At 41.2% G+C, this 18,313-nt stretch overlaps 1 protein-coding gene across 6 annotated transcripts in view; it reads left to right on the top strand.

Annotated features, from left to right (window-relative positions):
• Nucleotides 1-16,308, top strand: part of PNPLA4 (patatin like domain 4, phospholipase and triacylglycerol lipase) — a 44,408-nt gene extending 28,100 nt beyond the window's left edge. For 4 of the 6 annotated variants that reach the window (XM_072137847.1, XM_072137844.1, XM_072137849.1 and 1 more), the window contains 3 exons: nt 8,565-8,717; nt 11,412-11,533; nt 16,169-16,308. In XM_072137847.1, coding sequence (XP_071993948.1) covers nt 8,565-8,717; nt 11,412-11,533; nt 16,169-16,256 — 363 coding nt within the window. In that variant the 3' untranslated portion in view covers nt 16,257-16,308. The other 2 variants (XR_011853333.1, XM_072137848.1) reach the window with 2 other exon arrangements.
• The last annotated feature ends 2,005 nt before the right edge of the window (nt 16,309-18,313 follow it).

The raw sequence follows: 18,313 nt of genomic DNA on the forward strand, positions 1-18,313 counted from the left end.
ATAGTTCAGCGTTTCCTCAAGACATACCCCAATCTGTCTGATTTGCTCACGAAGGTGCGCCGCATCTGTGCGCATTTCAGGAAGTCCAGCCCAGATGCTGCCACTCTCAGGGCAGCGCAGCGCCGCCTCCAACTGCCCGCTCACCGACTGTTGTGCGACGTGCCCACGAGGTGGAATTCAACACTGACCATGTTATCCAGAGTTTACCAGCAGCGCAGAGCGATTGTAGACTGCCAGATGTCAACTTCCACCAGAACTGGTAGTCAGGTCAGTCAGCTTCCTCAAGTCTACAATGAGGAGTGGACGTGGATGTCTGATATCTGTCAGGTGCTGAGTAACTTTGAGGAGTCAACACAGATGGTCAGTGGCGATGCCGCCATCATCAGCCTCACCATCCCGCTGCTTGGCCTGTTGAAAAACTCTCTGGTCAGCATGAAGTCGGAAGCTTTGCGCTCGTCACAAGAGACAGGGGAAGAATATTCCCTTGTTGATAGCCAAAGCACCCTCAGGTCTGTTTCTCAGCGCATATCGGAGGAGGTGGAGGTGGAGGAGGATGAGGAGGAAGAGGAGGAGAATGTTGGTGAGACACAAGAGGGGACCATTGTTGAGTCCTTTACTGTTCAGCGTGTATGGGCAGAAGAAGAGGAGTTGGAGGAGTTGGAGGAGGAGGAAATGGACAGTCAGGCCAGTGAGGGGAGTGAATTCTTACGCGTTGGTACTCTGGCGCATATGGCAGATTTCATGCTAGGCTGCCTATCCCGTGACCCTCGCGTTCAAAGAATTTATTCCAGCACCGATTACTGGGTGTTCACTCTCCTGGACCCACGGTACAAGCAAAATCTTTCCACTCTCATCCCTGCAGAGGAAAGGAGTGTGAGAATGCATGAATACCAGCAGGCCCTGGTGCACAAGCTGAAACAGTATTTCCCTTCTGACAGCGCTAGCGGCAGAGTGCGTAGTTCTGCGGGACAAGTAGCGAGGGAGAGTAGGCAAGCAGGCAGCTTGTCCAGCACTGGCAAGGGTACGCTTTACAAGGCTTTTGCCAGCTTTATGTCACCCCAGCAAGACACTGTCACCTGTCCCCAGTCTCGGCAGAGTAGGGCTGATCTTTACAGAAAGATGGTGAGGGAGTACGTAGCTGACCATACCATCGTCCTAAATGATCACACAGCTCCCTACAACTACTGGGTTTCAAAGCTGGACATGTGGCACGAACTGGCGCTGTACGCCTTGGAGGTTCTTGCCTGCCCTGCCGCTAGCGTCTTGTCCGAGCGGGTTTTCAGTGCAGCTGGTGGCATCATCACCGATAAGCGTACACGCCTGTCGACTGACAGCGCTGACAGGCTGACGCTTATTAAAATGAATAAAGGCTGGATTTCTCAGAATTTCCAATCTCCACCAGGTGAAGGAAGCTCAACCTGAATAATTGATCCACTCCTCCTCCTCCTCATTTTCCTCCTTCTCCTCCTCTTTGTACAGTAAAGCAGAGGAAAATGGCTATTTTTTGACAGGGCCCACTGGCTCTTGCTATAGTACTTCATGCATTTAATTTTTCTGGAGGGCCACCTACCCGGTCCTCTGTTTGAAACAATTTTTGTGAGTGCCACATACAGGCACTCAATCTATTCCATTTTACTGCAGGGCCACCTACCTGCTCCTCTGGTTTGAAACATTTTTGTGACTGCCACATACAGGCACTCAATCTATTCCATTTTACTGGAGGGCCACCTACCTGCTCCTCTGGTTTGAAAAATTTTTGGGACTGCCACATACAGGCACTCAATCTATTCCATTTTACTGCAGGGCCACCTACCTGCTCCTCTGGTTTGAAACATTTTTGGGACTGCCACATACAGGCACTCAATCTATTCCATTTTACTGGAGGGCCACCTACCTGCTCCTCTGGTTTGAAAAATGTTTGGGACTGCCACATACAGGCACTATCCAAATTAAATTGTCTCCATAGCAGCCTCCACACGTTGTCTCCATTGCTACCTCCAAAAGTCGTCCATATAGCTGCCTCCATACATCGTCCCTTTATCAAACGAGGTGTGTCAGGCAGAAATTTGGGTTGTTTTCATGGATTCCACATCAAAGTTGTTAACTTTGTCGCCACCCTGCTGTGTTATCCACAAAATATACTGGCAAACTTTTACCATTTAGGGATATTATTTCAGCGCTTCTTGCGCATCTGTTTACATTCCCCTCACCCGGCATATCCTAAACTTATAAGAACGCTACTACACTTGATCTTATACAAAAGGTTCTTAGAAGTGCTGTTTGGGGAGTAGCCTAGAGACAGGGGCTTGAATTGGCGAAAGCTCGCCTGGCAGCGGAGCGCCAGCTCCATGCGCATCATGCGCTTCTTGCGCATCTGTTTACATTCCCCTCACCCGGCATATCCTAAACTTATAAGAACGCTACTACACTTGATCTTATACAAAAGGTTCTTAGAAGTGCTGTTTGGGGAGTAGCCTAGAGACAGGGGCTTGAATTGGCGAAAGCTCGCCTGGCAGCGGAGCGCCAGCTCCATGCGCATCATGCGCTTCTTGCGCATCTGTTTACATTCCCCTCACCCGGCATATCCTAAACTTATAAGAACGCTACTACACTTGATCTTATACAAAAGGTTCTTAGAAGTGCTGTTTGGGGAGTAGCCTAGAGACAGGGGCTTGAATTGGCGAAAGCTCGCCTGGCAGCGGAGCGCCAGCTCCATGCGCATCATGCGCTTCTTGCGCATCTGTTTACATTCCCCTCACCCGCCATATCCCAAACTTATAAGAACGCTACTACACTTAACTTGGTGCAGGCTGGGACCGAGTCTGACCCTGGGGCTGGTCATATACTGCCGACGCAGAGAATTGCGGGGCCTACCTCGGTCCAGGTCTCAAAGGCCTACTATACCTCCTCCCACCCCTCCTCCACCTCCTCCTCCTCCGAATTACCATCCGTGGGCATGGCGCCATCAGTCGGTAGCTCTAGGCACAGCAGCAGTGCCGTCGCTAAGCGACAGCAGGCGGTGCTGAAACTGCTGAGCCTAGGCGATAAAAGGCACACCGCCCAAGAGCTATTACAGGGCATTCCACATCAAAGTTGTTAACTTTGTCGCCACCCTGCTGTGTAATCCACAAAATATACTTGCAAACTTTTACCATTTAGGGATATTATTTCAGCGCTTCTTGCGCATCTGTTTACATTCCCCTCACCCGCCATATCCTAAACTTATAAGAACGCTACTACACTTGATCTTATACAAAAGGTTCTTAGAAGTGCTGTTTGGGGAGTAGCCTAGAGACAGGGGCTTGGATTGGCAAAAGCTCGCCTGGCTGCAGAGCGCCAGCTCCATCCCAAGATCCAACTAACATAGTTGCAGCACCTTTAATCTACTACTAGTTCACTGCCTCCATAATAATAATAATAATAATCTTTATTTATATAGCGTCATCATATTCTGTAGCGCTTTACAAATCATAGGAAACAAATACAAATGTAATGTAACAGAGCACAACATTTGTATGGAACAACAGGAGTGAGGTCCCTGCTCGCCAGAGCTTACGGTTTATGAAGATGATGGGGTAACACGAGGTAAAAGAATATTTAATGGTCAAGCCATTCTTCTTAGGGAATAGAAAAAAATATAATAAATGGAATTGCTGTCGCTTGAACCACTCAGCCGTCATCTTATATACCAGGTCCAGGGTGAATGGGACTGCAGAGAAGTCTGGTGCCTGTTGGTTGCTGGATAACAGATGGGAGGACGACACAGGACGGGTTAGTAGAAGAGTTAAAACTTCATGCAGTTAATGAGTGTTATAGGCTTGCCTAAAGAAATGGGTTTTAAGAGCACGTTTGAAACTTTGGAGGTTAGGTATTAGTCTGATAGTCCAGGGCAGAGCATTCCATAGAATTGGTGCAGCTCTAGAGAAGTCTTGGAGACGCGAGTGGGAGGTCCGCACTAGGGTAGAGGTTAATCTAAGATCACTGGCGGATCTAAGAGCACGGGTTGGGCGATAGACTGAGATAAGAGAGGAGAGGTAGGGGGGTGCAGCATTATACAGAGCTTTATGGATGAGGGTTATTATTATTTTAAACTGTATTCGAAAGGAGACTGGCAGCCAGTGCAGCGACTGGCATGAACTGTAAGCATACATGGTCCCCTTATCAAACGAGCTGTGTCAGGCAGAATTTTGGGTTGTTTTCATGGCTTCCATGTTAACTTTGTCGCCACCCTGCTGTGTAATCCACAAAATATACTGGCAAACTTTTATCATGTACCGATATTATTTGAGCGCTTCTTGCTCACCTCCTTTGGTTCCTCTCTGACACCCATTGGTTTGAAGCCTGAGTCCAATTAGGGTATGTCGCCATGCCACTCTCTAGCCTGCTGCCGCTGCCTCTGCCTCTGCATGCCGTCCCCTATAGTGTCAGGGTCAATTATTGGATGTTTTACATGCTATCTAGCTTCATTCTGTCACTCTGTCATGGCCATGCTGTTGCCCATAATTTCGGCATAATGGTGCGATTAAGCAGCCTCAGAGGCATCCATGCATGCTGCCCCTGCTGTTTCCTGTCCATTTCCGTGGTGTTTCCATCCTTTTCTGAGGTTCCCAGGTGTTTGGCCAAGCTTCCCTGTGCAGAGCCTTGGTCCCCTTGAAAAATGCTCGAGTCTCCCATTGACTTCAATGGGGTTCGTTATTCGAGACGAGCACTCGAGCATCGGGAAAAGTTCGTCTCGAATAACGAGTACCCGAGCATTTTATTGTTCGCTCATCTCTATTAAACACCTGTAAAAACTGTTATTGTATTTTGATTGTGCGCTTTAGGATGCAGCGATACCTAACATGTTTGTGATATTTACTGTTTATTTATATCGGTTCTAGAGAAAGGGTGATTTGAATGTTTAAGTTTTTTTCAATTTACTCTTTATTAACTATTTTTCAGACCCCCTAGGGTACTTTAACCCTAGGTTGTCTGATTGGTCCTACCATAGTATGGCAGTATATGGAGATTTATTCCATCATTTATTACAATGTACTAAAATCTGACAACATCAGGTCTTTGTAAGACCCAAGGCTGTCATAGTAACTGATTGCCGTCCCACAATGACTTCACAGGGGGATGGTAGTTGAATCCAATATGGCGTCGCCCAGCCCCCGCCAGGATTTTAATTCCTCTGGCAGCTTTGCATTTGAAGGGTTAACACCAGCTGTCATTACAGCAAAGATCCACCTTTTATGGAGAGGGCTTAGCCCGTGAGCCCTCTCAAACAGGGGTAGCATACGTATGACATACATGTCGGTAAGGGGTTAAATTCCCAGGATAATTTTTACTAAGTAAAGTAATAAAGTGAGACCTGAGAAAGCATGCAGCAATGTATACAGAGAAGAAATTCAATCTACAGAATATTGCAGCAAACCAACACTATACTCCCACTATTACGGTTCATTCAGATGAGTGTGTCCGCTGCATGTGTGATGGCCATGTGCATTCTGTATTATATGTGCATGTGCATTTTTTTTCCAAGTCCGCATGTCATCCATTTTTTTCATATCTGCAAAAAAAAATGGATGGGTATTTAATCTATTTTTGGGTCTCCCCAGTTGGTTGCTTGCAAATCCATGAAAAAAACAGGATGTACGAACAGACCTATAGGAATTAATGCCATCCGCAAAAAAATAAAAACGCCCATCTGAATGAGACCTTACTTGAACCGCTGATAGACGCAAGTCCTTTAAAAACACCCTAAGTATTGCACGGTTAAATGCAGTCTTCCCCTTTATAGGCCTTGTTCCAGTACTCAACTTAAAAGACAGGCTTTTCAGATAAGGTTTCAGAGTAAGAGTCCCTTACATAACTTGTGTATTACCAAATGCTCTACGTAGATGCAGCCAAGCCATACTTACATGTACTTGAGGTCTTTCTTTCATGTAGTTGCTTTACCTTCTGAGCTTCAGGGGTGTCCTGACTCAGCTCTGGCCTCCATCCAGCACACGGCCCTCTCCAACACCCCTGCACAGCAACCGTTTTTATTTTGGATCTCACCCTCCACCAAAAACCAAAAGAGTCAGGCTTGTAGGAGTCTAAAATGCCCCAGTAATTACTTGTAATAAGACTTTGCAACCTAGAACAATATTTACATTTACTTATGGGCAGTTTATTACTGTACTGCCACCTATTGACTAACGTTAGTTACTGCAGATGTATTGTTTCACAACCTTGGAGTATTCAAATAACCTGTAAGTAGCCCCAAGGATGGAGAAAGCAACAGCTCACTTATCCCCTGCTAGGTTGAATAATGTCCTATAAATCAGTTATATCATCACAAGTTGGGAGGCCCCGAGGGGCATTATTCAAGTCAAGAACCTAGTATTACTCTTATCCACTTCTGTGACTTTGAGCAAATAATTTCTAAATATTTTCAAAGTTCTTTTTCTATGTCTATTATGGAAGGACTCCTTTGTAACCCTTTAACTGGCTTGGTGACAGTTTTTGGGACTAAATCCTCATGATAGCTCCCCATGATGTAACACAAACAATACCTGGATTTGTTGACCAGAACCATCAATCAGATGCTATAGAGTCTTTTGTCTTTAATAGTGAGGACTGTAATCTGATCACTATGGACATGTCCTACAATATCAAGAGATTTGCTAGAACCTGTACCATCATGTAATTTACTTTAGTCGTTTAGTACAATGTAATTGCCAAATTCCACAGACCTTATATAACTTGAGAATACCGCTGTTGAATATTGGGTTGGATATCTTATTTGTAATCCAAACTTAAATTTTGAAGTTAGACCTAAAATTGAGAAATCACATACCTGTTGGGAGGGCTGTTATTTTCCGCATACAGTATGTACATCTATTATTATCAGTGGCTCTTTGCATCCTTAATATTGCTGTTACCTCTGTTGTATTATCTTGGCAGGTACTGATTTGTATGTCTGAGTCACAACTTGAATGCTCTTCAACCTTAAGTAATACCATATTCTTTATGTACGTTATGTTGACTTATTTTCTCTAGCATGTCTTGCCGGCTAATGTTTGGCGTTTTTTTAATGCAGTGTCCTTTTTGCTAACGGACCTTTTTTCATTCTGTTAATTTTAGTCCTTTACAATTCTTAATGAATAGATACATTTTTACATCTTTCTTGTTTATATTGTGTATTTAACTTTCCTATATTTTTATTGTCTCAAAGCATATCTTATTCTTTATGAATTTATGCATTTTTATACATGTACAATATATACATACACTGAGAACCGAGGTTGCAAAACTGTTGTGAAAAGTCCTAAAAATAACACATATTTTGGTTTTTCAGAAATTGTACACAGGATATTCTATTAATCATTTTGTGTTTTGCAGATGGCATGAATTTTACAGTACATACCAAACACAAACATAAAGATTTCATGATCTGACTACTACACAAGTGCCAACAGTGTCTAAAGTACACAATAATTAAGACCCAGTAGAATCGACAGGCATTTGTTATGCATCATTAGGCTATTGCACAATGTGCATTTATTAATGTGAATAATTTTACAGTGTGAATTGATTACAATATGTAATGTGTAGTGCCATTGTAATGATTTATAGGTTTTAAAAAGTTTAGCAAGCAATCTCTGCATGCTCATGTAGGTTTTCAGTGTAAGCTTCTAGTTTGAGCTAAATAATCGTAATTTGTTATAAATGAAATAAATTGCCAACTGTAAGTAAAACCCTGTAACAAAATATTGCACTACAATAAATCTTTTGGGTTGAAATCACATATATAGATTTTTATCTTTTATTGTATAAATTTTTATTGTATTGTAGATTTTCTTTTAATCTGGCAGATAGAACTTTTTTAAATGTGTAGATTTTAAATCTGTTTGGATTCATAGGTATATACAGATCATATACAGATCTGTTTACTTATTATTAGAGGTAGAAAAGGCTGTGTCAAGTGTTTTACATGGTGTCTTGCTAGAACATTGAGAGAGTTTTCTGTTACCTCATTGAGCACTTCAGGTGATGTCATCAAAGGTCCTTTACCCAGTAACATTTGCTTTACTCCGTAACATAAACATCTACCTCATGTATTTATCTAATGTTACAGGTTAAAGGACCTTAGATGGCATCATCCTGGTCACATGACATGAAGTGCTGAATGATGAGGAGCTTTATGGCAAGGGGGGGGGGGGAGTAGATGGGGGGAACACCCCGTCTGATACCCAGAAGGATTGCAAAAAGTTCATTTTATGGGGATGTATGAGAGACAATTTTTAGCTAAACGGAGGGTGGCATTTTGTTAATAGGGCTTTTCGCTAAATGTTTTTGTGAAAAATGTGGTGAAAGGTGCAATTTAAGATTTTGCTATACATATATTATATAATATACTTCGTTTACAAAACACAGAGAAAATACAATAACCCACTTTTTTTTCCTAGTTGGAAATAACTGTGTAGTTGGAGAACATTTTTTAGATTTTAATTATCTATCCTGCAAGTCTAACAAACCATTAATATATTGTGTCTTGAAATTGTTCATGCCCCATATTCTGCTATGTATTTTTACAGAAATGGTTCGATGGAGGTTTCACAAACAGCCTTCCTGTCTTGCCCATGGGGCGAACAATAACCATATCACCATTTTGTGGTCGACAAGATATATGCCCAAAGGATAATGACCCTTTTGATGTGTATTTTAATATTGGTAAACAGAAAATACAGGTATTGTTTTTATGCATTTTGAATATACAGCATGCATGTATAACAGTCCTATACAATTCTAATAATTTAGTAGCCAATGGTGCAGATTAACTGAAAATTCAGTAGAAATATTTCCCAGGATTACTTGCTCTTTCTGTGTACCATTCTGTTCTCAATGCTGTTAGATTCTTGGTGGAGATCAAGAAAAATAATTTCATAATTAAACTGGCTAAATGTATTATGTAAGTTATGGGGCTCAATGGGTTATATCATGCAAAATTACTATGCAGGCTCAATTCCAGACCTCCACTATTCTTTATCATGACCAAAGACAAAGAAACTTGGGACAATGTTCACTTGCCTAAGTTTTTCTATCCACAGGAAAGGGAATAGTAAGGTGATTAGTGAGGGTCTAACCCTAGGGATCCCCACCAATCATGAGAATGGGACCCCTGCAATCCAGAGAACTGGTATGCCTTTCTCAATAATGTGTGGAAGGAGTCACAAGCCGAGCATGATCACTGTCACTCCGTTATTGTTTTTAACCACAAAAAGAGGAACGGTACAGCAGAAAGAGTATAAAAGGTGTGTACTGAGGCCAAATGCATCCAAATAGACACTGTATGCAAAAAAAGAGAGAAAGGGGATGCACGAAAGCGGCCCATACAAAATGAGAAAATTTATCAAAAGCAAAATAGAGACACACACAGAATAAAAGCAATTAAAAATGTGTCACAATACGGCACAATAACTCCCACTGGGAGAGGGAACCAAGTCCCAAACCCAGAAGCAACCCATACCACTTCCTCAAAACCCTCTGATAACCCCCTATTTCTACAAGCAATATGTAAGTAGTCCTGAAAAACAATATGTACAATACCTCACAAATAAGACAAGTAGAAATTCAAAAAATCTAAGTGAATGAGATAGGTCAGGCGGGGGGAGAGAAGAGAAATGTGGGTGGGAGACCCCACACGCTGCGTCACGCCACCGTGACTTCCTCAGGGGTAGTGAAGGTGCCAAGGTTCTGTCCCGCTTATATGAGAAAACAATCAAGAGGTTACCTTATTGCCAGGTGTATGGAGCACAATATCCGTGTAATCACACGGAGGTAATCAACCCTAACCCAGAAACAAAATGCCACACAATTTTCTCAATAAAGTCTGTTATAGTTTTTGGGAGTGCTCGAGATAGCCTTGCATTGTACACTCATTTAATCAGCATTCTCATAGTCAATGAATGGAACGGCAGGGTGCATGCTTCTCCTATTCTCGTGATCTAATGATCAGCAGTTGGACCCACAACAATCACCTTGTTATACCCTGTATTGTGGATAGGGGATAAGCCCTAAATTTGGGACAACACCTTTAACACCAACATACATGGCTGGCATGTACTGATAAAATACATAGAGGCATATTTACTGAGGGCTTTGCACCAGTTTTTTTGTCAGACTTTGCATGTTCTTTCTAGCGTAAACTGCTTCCACAGGTATTTAAGAGGTGTCTACACCACAACTGTGTCACACACAATCATTTTGTTGCTCAGCTGCACTATGCATCACGCAAAACAAATAAGGGGGAGTTCCGGTGCTCAGTCGGACTGTGCGCCGGATAAAGGTAGAGCAGAAAAAGAAAGTGGTGCACTCTTTAGGGCCAGTTCAGGGAGTGCCAGATTCATGAAGAACTGGTGCCAGAAATCATGAATTTATAGTATAACCAGGCAAGCCACACTGTGCCCCATATGGTAGAGTCCAATAGTGACCACATATGATTACTACTGTTGACTGGACCAGAACAGTTAGAAGTTCTGGTTCAGGTCTGCGTTCAGCTCTAACCCTCTGCCAATAAGACCCGCGACCGATTATCTCTTTAAATGCTGCTTTCAAATTAGCACTTATGTAATGAGGAGCGCTGATCCTCCTACAAAAGGTGACACTATAACATGGATGAGATTTAAGTGCCCCTGGTGGCTTTGACAGTGGCAGTTGTGTTAACACCTGTGAATGTGCCACCATCAATCACGGGTGTTACTGTTGAGGGTTTAGGTACTAACCCGGACCCAAAAAGATTTTTCAAGTTCATGGGTCATGTCTCAACTCTCCTGGGTTCGCTCCTCACTAATGGTTACAAAAGAGAAGGAAGATTGGCTTACACAAGAGATCTATTACAGATCACAGTGGAAAAGGGGAGATGACACCGATGACATCAGTAAAAGGGTGTAAAAATTATGTAAGGTATATTCTGCATATGTACACATTATATTTTGCAACAAAAGACAATCATAGAAGAACTGTAGACTACATGATAAATTAGTTCAAAAGAATTGCTAAATAAAATTGTATTGTGATAATTGTTTGCAATTAAAAATGGAAGAAGCTATGGTGACGGTATTTTTCTATTTTTCATATAGGATAGGAATTCTGTGTATTATAACATATATTTGTAAACTTTATCAATTTTCTAAAATGTAAAAAAATATAATGTTTTTTCATTCTTAATTAAAATGGTGTTCATTTAGATAAATGTTAATTAAAACCTGCATGAACACGCAATGTACACCATTAACTTCATTTAGCGCATATTGTAAAAATCTCAAGTTTGCAATTAAAAATTTGCAGTGTATTACATTGTAACATTTTAACGTGACTAGAGAATGGTTAGACAAAATGGAAGTAATTTAGCTTCTTTGTCCTCATTTCAACTTCTGCCACAGATATCAGCTGCCAATTTTCGAAGACTGAATCAAACATTGTTTCCACCAAGCCGGAACAAGATGGAGCTTATTTTTCAAGATGGATTTCAAGATACTGTGAAACTTTTACAAGCTGAGAATTGGTATGAAGCAAGCAGTTTACCTCCATAGTGGATCATTTCAGCATCAGGATTTTTGACTAATAAATTATGGATGTTTGGAAAACAATAAAAATGCCCTGAATGATACAACATAACATAAAAAGAACAGTATGTCACCACTAAACCATTGATTGGCTGTAACAATCACATACTGGTAGCCGGTCAACAGAGATCACTGTTGACTGGATTCTGGGGGAGAAAAAATTGGGTCATTGGGGTATTTTATTTTATATTACTCACAAACTGGATAAACAAAGCATTTTGTATTCATATGTCTATATCTTTTATTTTTATATGTCCATTAGGTCCCTCAACAATTAGTTAGTTAGGGGTTGCTGTAATGGTTGGCTCAAATATCCAATTGACACACGAGTCCACTGTATTATTTCTTAGAAACTATTAGCCAAGTTACACATTTTTATGTGTAATGTGGTCTAATAGCCTAGCAGCTATTCATTGAAATATGCTTATCAGAGCATATCTACTGGTAAATATGCCAATAAAGTGAATAAGTCATACCTTATTTTAAGTTACATGCATACTTACGTGCACATTTCATGGGAGGCAAACAACAGATTTTCATTCCGCTGTATGCCACCTATATGTGATTGTGGTATAAGGTCCGCTCACATGCATATGACCCCAATAGAGACTGAGTAAGCTGCAAACATCGGCAGGAATAGAACTTGCTTTAAGTTTTGAGGCTCGGCAGCCTCCTCACACACAGGGCTTTGGAAACCACATCCGTGTGTATGAGCTCATAGAGATGAATTTGTCTGCTATGCATTGATTCAACAGATAGCACACAAATGACAAAAAAAAAATGTTTGCGTCATGAAGGCCTATTAGCACAATTCTTAAAGAGGTATTCAAATCTATAGCAATTATCACCTATCAAACTTCAGAGACCTCCAGCAAAGAATATCTAACCTCCAACAACTGTTTCCTAAAGCTACAAGGTCATGACTGAGCGCCATCTGAATGGAGCAGTAGTCAAGCACACACAGCCCCATAAACCAAGTAGAGAAGCACTAACAAACATTAGCCAGTTGGAAGGTGATCAATTTTGCAAACTCAACTAATTCTTTAAAAGATCTCTCTGGGTCCATACTGTACCTCTCTCTATGTCTGATGTAGAGTCCAACAAAAAAAAAATTGCATGTCAGACCCCTTTACAGAGCATAACAATTTATTTTAGTAAACACATAGGTCTAGATTTATCAGGTCTTTTATGCCTTAAATCTGCGTACCAGCCTTGTAATAGGCGCAATTCCTAGAATATGGTGTAAACACACTTGGAACAGGGTGGAGGGAAGCCTGGCCGATGGCAAAGTAGGCTGTGCTAGGCTTTCCTGCCCTGCACCTGCACAATAACAATAGTCTGCACCCATTCAGGCTCAGAGACTGATGCAATTCTGTGCCACAGCTGGTGTAGAATTTCCCAGCTGGTGCAGGTCTGCCACTGGCCGGGTTTATCTGGAGTCCAGAGCCTCCTGGTAAATCCAGCAGGTGCCAATAGCAGGGGGGGGGGCGCACTTAGCACCAGCATATGATAAATCTGCCCCCTAGTGTCTACAGCTTCATAAAAGGAGCACAAGGGTGTTTGCTTTCCTCTGTATTCCCGTAGCTTTTTGAACATAGCTGTACTACAAGGTTTGAAACCTTATCAATCAATTGAAAATACATTAACTATAACCAACAGCTTTTGAAATCCTACCTCAGTAATGTACCAAAGAAATGAAGAATGATGCCTAGAAAATGTAAAGTTATAACCAAACTAAAGACTGTGTCTAATAAGATAACATAAACCTACAGGCTGGCACAGTCATGTTCATGTCATCGGAATTACAGCATTAAAATAAAAATAAACAAGTGCATTTATTAAGATATAAATTCACACGGCATTGAATCAGAATCTGTGCTGTGAAATATAAGGTGTGAAACCAAGATGAATATCGGTGTGATCCTAAAATGAAACACATAAATCATTTTTTTTTCTTATTTTCTATAAGAACATAAAATGCCTTTCTGTAATTATGCACAATGCGGTCTGCAGCTCATAAGCGAGGAGTTACCAGTTTTTTATTGCTTATGTATTTATGATGAACATTAATTCTTCTCTTTCTTTGTAAAGACATTTCAAATTAGATGTAAATATTGCCAAGAGACTATAAAATGAATGCATTTAATGATATGTAACATGGCCTCACTCTTACTGGCAAGTGTGCTGCTCTGAAAATAAGAAATCTGCATAATGTACATAACTTTGGGTTTATTGATGACTGAATATTGATGACTTATCAGTTGAATTTTAGGGGGTCTGTCATACCCATTGCACTCCTCACATTTTCCTAATTTGTTTGGGTGAATGCACTTTGACTAGTCAACTACTTTTAGATGCAGTTTGTTCTTTTTGTCGCCGTACAAAAGTTTGCTTTTCTTGGGTTGCTTCTAATATTGATATAATCACGACCAGTTATGTCACAATTGTGCCTCGGCTATAAGTTCCTAAGTGCAGACAAAGCGCAGATCACTACTGTTGTGGAGGGGATCAAGACAAAAAAAGCCCCGCTACTCCACCCCTACTTCTACATTCAAACCCATCATATTCCTTCCTTCTTATAAACCATCTAGCACCATGTGCCTCACTCTACATCTCTATTTATGCTCCATTCCTTCAATGTACTTGCAGTTTGATTAGGGATGACAGTCTTTACAGAATGATAGCCGATATTAAGGGAAAGGTCATTAATGTAATTTCCTGGAAATCTCTTTAATGGGTTGTACAGATGCATCACAGCTTTCTTTCTAATACAGCTCAACACTTTAACCATGGGTAGTAGGTGGGATTGCAACTTACTATTGCTATTACTTAATACTGGCACATACCATGGTCAGATTTGGGACTGTTTTTTGGAAGAAAGCAGTCATAGTTTTTAACGCTAGACAATTCTTTAAGACCATGGCCAAACAGAGCAGGCCTTCATCAGAAGTTCACCCAGATTATGAAAACTCTGCATCATGGCAATCAAAATATGCCTCAGGATATACCATCTGACCTCAGCGAGTTAAATAGCCATTATGTATGCCACATTACACTGCAGGTTTATTCATTTATTTCTCTTTTGTAGCTCGTGTATGTCATTCGTTAAAACCCTTAATGACTTGTGATATAGTGGAAGGCCACAAGGATAGAGAGGGATCACAGGCTGAGCCCTCTTCATGAATAGTCTGGGCATTTGCTTCATATTGCATGGGCGTTGCCATCTTGGTTTTTCTTTTGTACAAAAGCTTTTAATCAAAAAAACATTAAAACACAATAAAACCTATATAAATTTGGTATTTCCGTGATCATACTGACTCAAAAAGACGGGTGTCATTTGGTGTACACAGTGAAAAACGCTAAAACAGTGCTCACAGGAAAATGGCACAAATGTGTTTTTTTTTCTCCAATTTCACCAAATTTGGAATATTTTTCCCATTTCCTTCTACATGACATGGAATATTAAATACAATTTTTTACACAGGAAACAAGCCCACACACGGGTCTGTACTTGGAAAAATAAAATAGTTAAAGATTTTTGAAGGTGGGGAGTGAAAAGCTAGACACAAAAACAAAAAAGGGCCAAGTGGTCAAATCCATTATACTTTGTTGCTACTGTAAATGATTGTGGGTTGGCTGCTAGTAGAGATGAACAAATCATTCAATACTCTATTAGTAGAAACATTGTTAAATTTTTCAAAGAATTAGGTTCGCTTCTGAATTTGTTCCAAGCCAAAATTGCACCATTAGCCCTGGAAATTGGAATGAAACCCCTCTCGTTCTCATTAAAAAAAAATGTTTTGTTGAATTTTGAAATATTTTCTTGCCCAAAATACCTTCCGTAAGCTCTGAAAACAATGACAGCAGTAGTTAGCTACAATTTTGTAGGAGTTGTCCAAAGTGATTCAAAAAAGATTTGAATTTGATACATATGTCTGAAATGTATTTTTGTCTCCGAACCAATGAATAGATTTGCTCATCTCTGCTAGTGAATTCTCTTGGTGTATTCTGTCCTTAGTAATATTGTAATTTTATAAAATATTGTGTGAACCATTTTAAGAAAGTGAAATAAACCTAAAATCACAAAATAAAACTGTTTGGAAAAGAATATGCCTCATGTCTAGCTTTATCTGATACATATAATGCAGACAATGCATTCTTTTTGTGAGTTCAATAAATAACAATATACAGTAGAATTCTAGAAGTATAATTAACATACATTATACTAAGAAATCAATCAGAAAACAATTGAGTGTTTTTCCCACTTGCCACGTGATACAACTAAACACAAATTAAAGCAGAAATATAAGGTGGACCATTCAATATTCCTGGCCAGGAGACAGTTAATAATAAACACAAGCTGACAATTGTTGTTTTCCAGCTACTGCTTGTTTGGTTCTTCTTCTAATGTCTATATAAAAGGTGATATGTTCTCGCCTTGAGCTTTTCCCCAGTGGTGTTACATAAAAGGTCTGGACAAGCTGTGGTTACATTTCAAAGTATAATGTTATAAGGTCTTTGTTGTTTATTTCTCACTAAATGTTCTCCTTGTCCTATCAATGTAATATCCACAGGAGCAAGAGAGGACACCTGCAACACAACATACAACTTGTTATACAGGCAATAAAGACTTATCAGAAAGCACTACGTGTTGAAGGATGATGGCTCAAAGGGAAATCATTGTGTGAAAGATGAGGAAATAAATGATTTAAATGGGACCAACTTTCATTGGATTCGAATATGTTTGTGATTTCTGTTTCTGTGTATATATATATAATATGTGTGTGTGTGTGTATATATATTTATATATGATTTATTTTTGTAAACAACATTTTCTGACCTGGTATCACATCTCATATGTTGTTATTAAAACAACTTATACAGCCCCCACCATATTTCACTACCAATGTGGCAACCTTAGGAATATTTGGTCTATACTGAAATATTTAAGCACCACCCCTGGGTGGTCTACTGCTATTGTTTCCAAGGGCATAAAATACAGTACAGACTTGTATAATTATCAAAAATATTTTTAACAAGAAACATATATGTAAGTTTTCAAGGTTAGGGAAATGAAAACATTGCCCCCAGTGCTACCTCAAAAAGGTAGTGCCCTCTGTGAAAATATTTGCCCAACCAGTAATTTTTTCCAAAATGATTAAATACCCAACTGTACACAACGCTATTTCAATACCACTGCATCTTATCAATTACCGAATATACTCGAGTATAAGCCGACCCGAGTATAAGCCGAGACCCCCAGTAGTATACAGCCATCCCAGCCTGCCCCCAGTAGTATACAGCCACCCCAGCCTGCCCCAGTAGTATACAGCCTGCCCCCAGTAGTATACAGCACTGCCCAGCCTGCCCCCAGTAGTATACAGCACTGCCCAGCTTGCCCCCAGTAGTATACAGCACTGCCCAGCCTGCCCCCTGTAGTATACAGCACTGCTCAGCCTGCCCCCAGTAGTATACAGCACTGCCCAGCCTGCCCCCAGTAGTATACAGCACAGCCCAGCCTGCCCCCAGTAGTATACAGCACTGCCCAGCCTGCCCCCAGTAGTATACAGCACAGCCCAGCCTGCCCCCAGTAGTATACAGCACAGCCCAGCCTGCCCCTAGTAGTATACAACGCTGCCCAGCCTGCTCCCAGTAGTATACAGCACTTCCCAGCCTGCCCCCAGTTGTATACAGCCCAGCCCAGCATTAAAAAAAAATAATAAACTTACATACTCACCCTCCGGTGGCCCCGATCTGCAGCGCTTCTCCCCCGATGTCCACGCGGGTCCTCTTCTGGCTTCTGCGCCCGCCTTCTGTACATTGCGCTGGGCACGGCCATTGCTCTCTGTAGTATACTAGGTGGCGCCTAGTATGACGTCAGCAGCGGCGCCTGGGAGAGAGCAATGGCGGCGCCCAGCGCGATGTACAGAAGACAGAAGATGGGCGCGGAAGCCAGAAGAGGACCCGCGCAGACATCGGGGGAGCAGCGCTGCAGATCGGGGCCACCGGAGGGTGAATATATAAGTTTATTTATTTTTTAATTATTTTTTAAGATACACTTACACTTACTTGTGACCCGTGTATAAGCCGAGGGGACGTTTTCAGCACATTTTTTGTGCTGAAAAACATTACAATGTAACCTAGAAAACTTATTTGAATTATCCTTACCCAGAATTTCCAGCAGATCATTCAGGGCCTTTAAGACTCTTACCTGCAAATGAATGTAATTTAAGCTTCTGAAAGTAGTTTACCCCTAAAAATAAAGACTATGGGGGAGATTTATCAGGGCTTCTACAACAGCTTTCTGCCATACAAGGCCTGAAATAATCATAATTGCTTGCAGACCGTAACTAAATGCAATTATTTCCACTTCCACAGAAGGGGGTGTCACTGTCCCCATGGGGCTCACAATCTAATCAACCTAACAGTATGTTTTATTTTGGAGTGTGGGAGGAAATCAGAGGAAACCCACACAGACATGGAGAGAACACACAAAGTCTTTGCAGATGTTTACCTGGGTGGGACTTGAACCCAGGACCCCAGCACTGCAAGGCAGAAAGAAGTGCTAGCCACTCAGCCACCGTGCCACCCATGGAATTTTTGTAGGTTTTTGTACAAATCTACACCTGGCTGGGCTTCCTGATGCATCTGCCCGGCAGGGGGGAGGAGCTTACATCATATGCTGACTCATGGAGCTCTAGTGTATGATAAATTCTCTC

Source organism: Engystomops pustulosus, chromosome 2 (genome assembly GCF_040894005.1).
Source record: "Engystomops pustulosus chromosome 2, aEngPut4.maternal, whole genome shotgun sequence".
Taxonomy (NCBI): domain Eukaryota; kingdom Metazoa; phylum Chordata; class Amphibia; order Anura; family Leptodactylidae; genus Engystomops; species Engystomops pustulosus.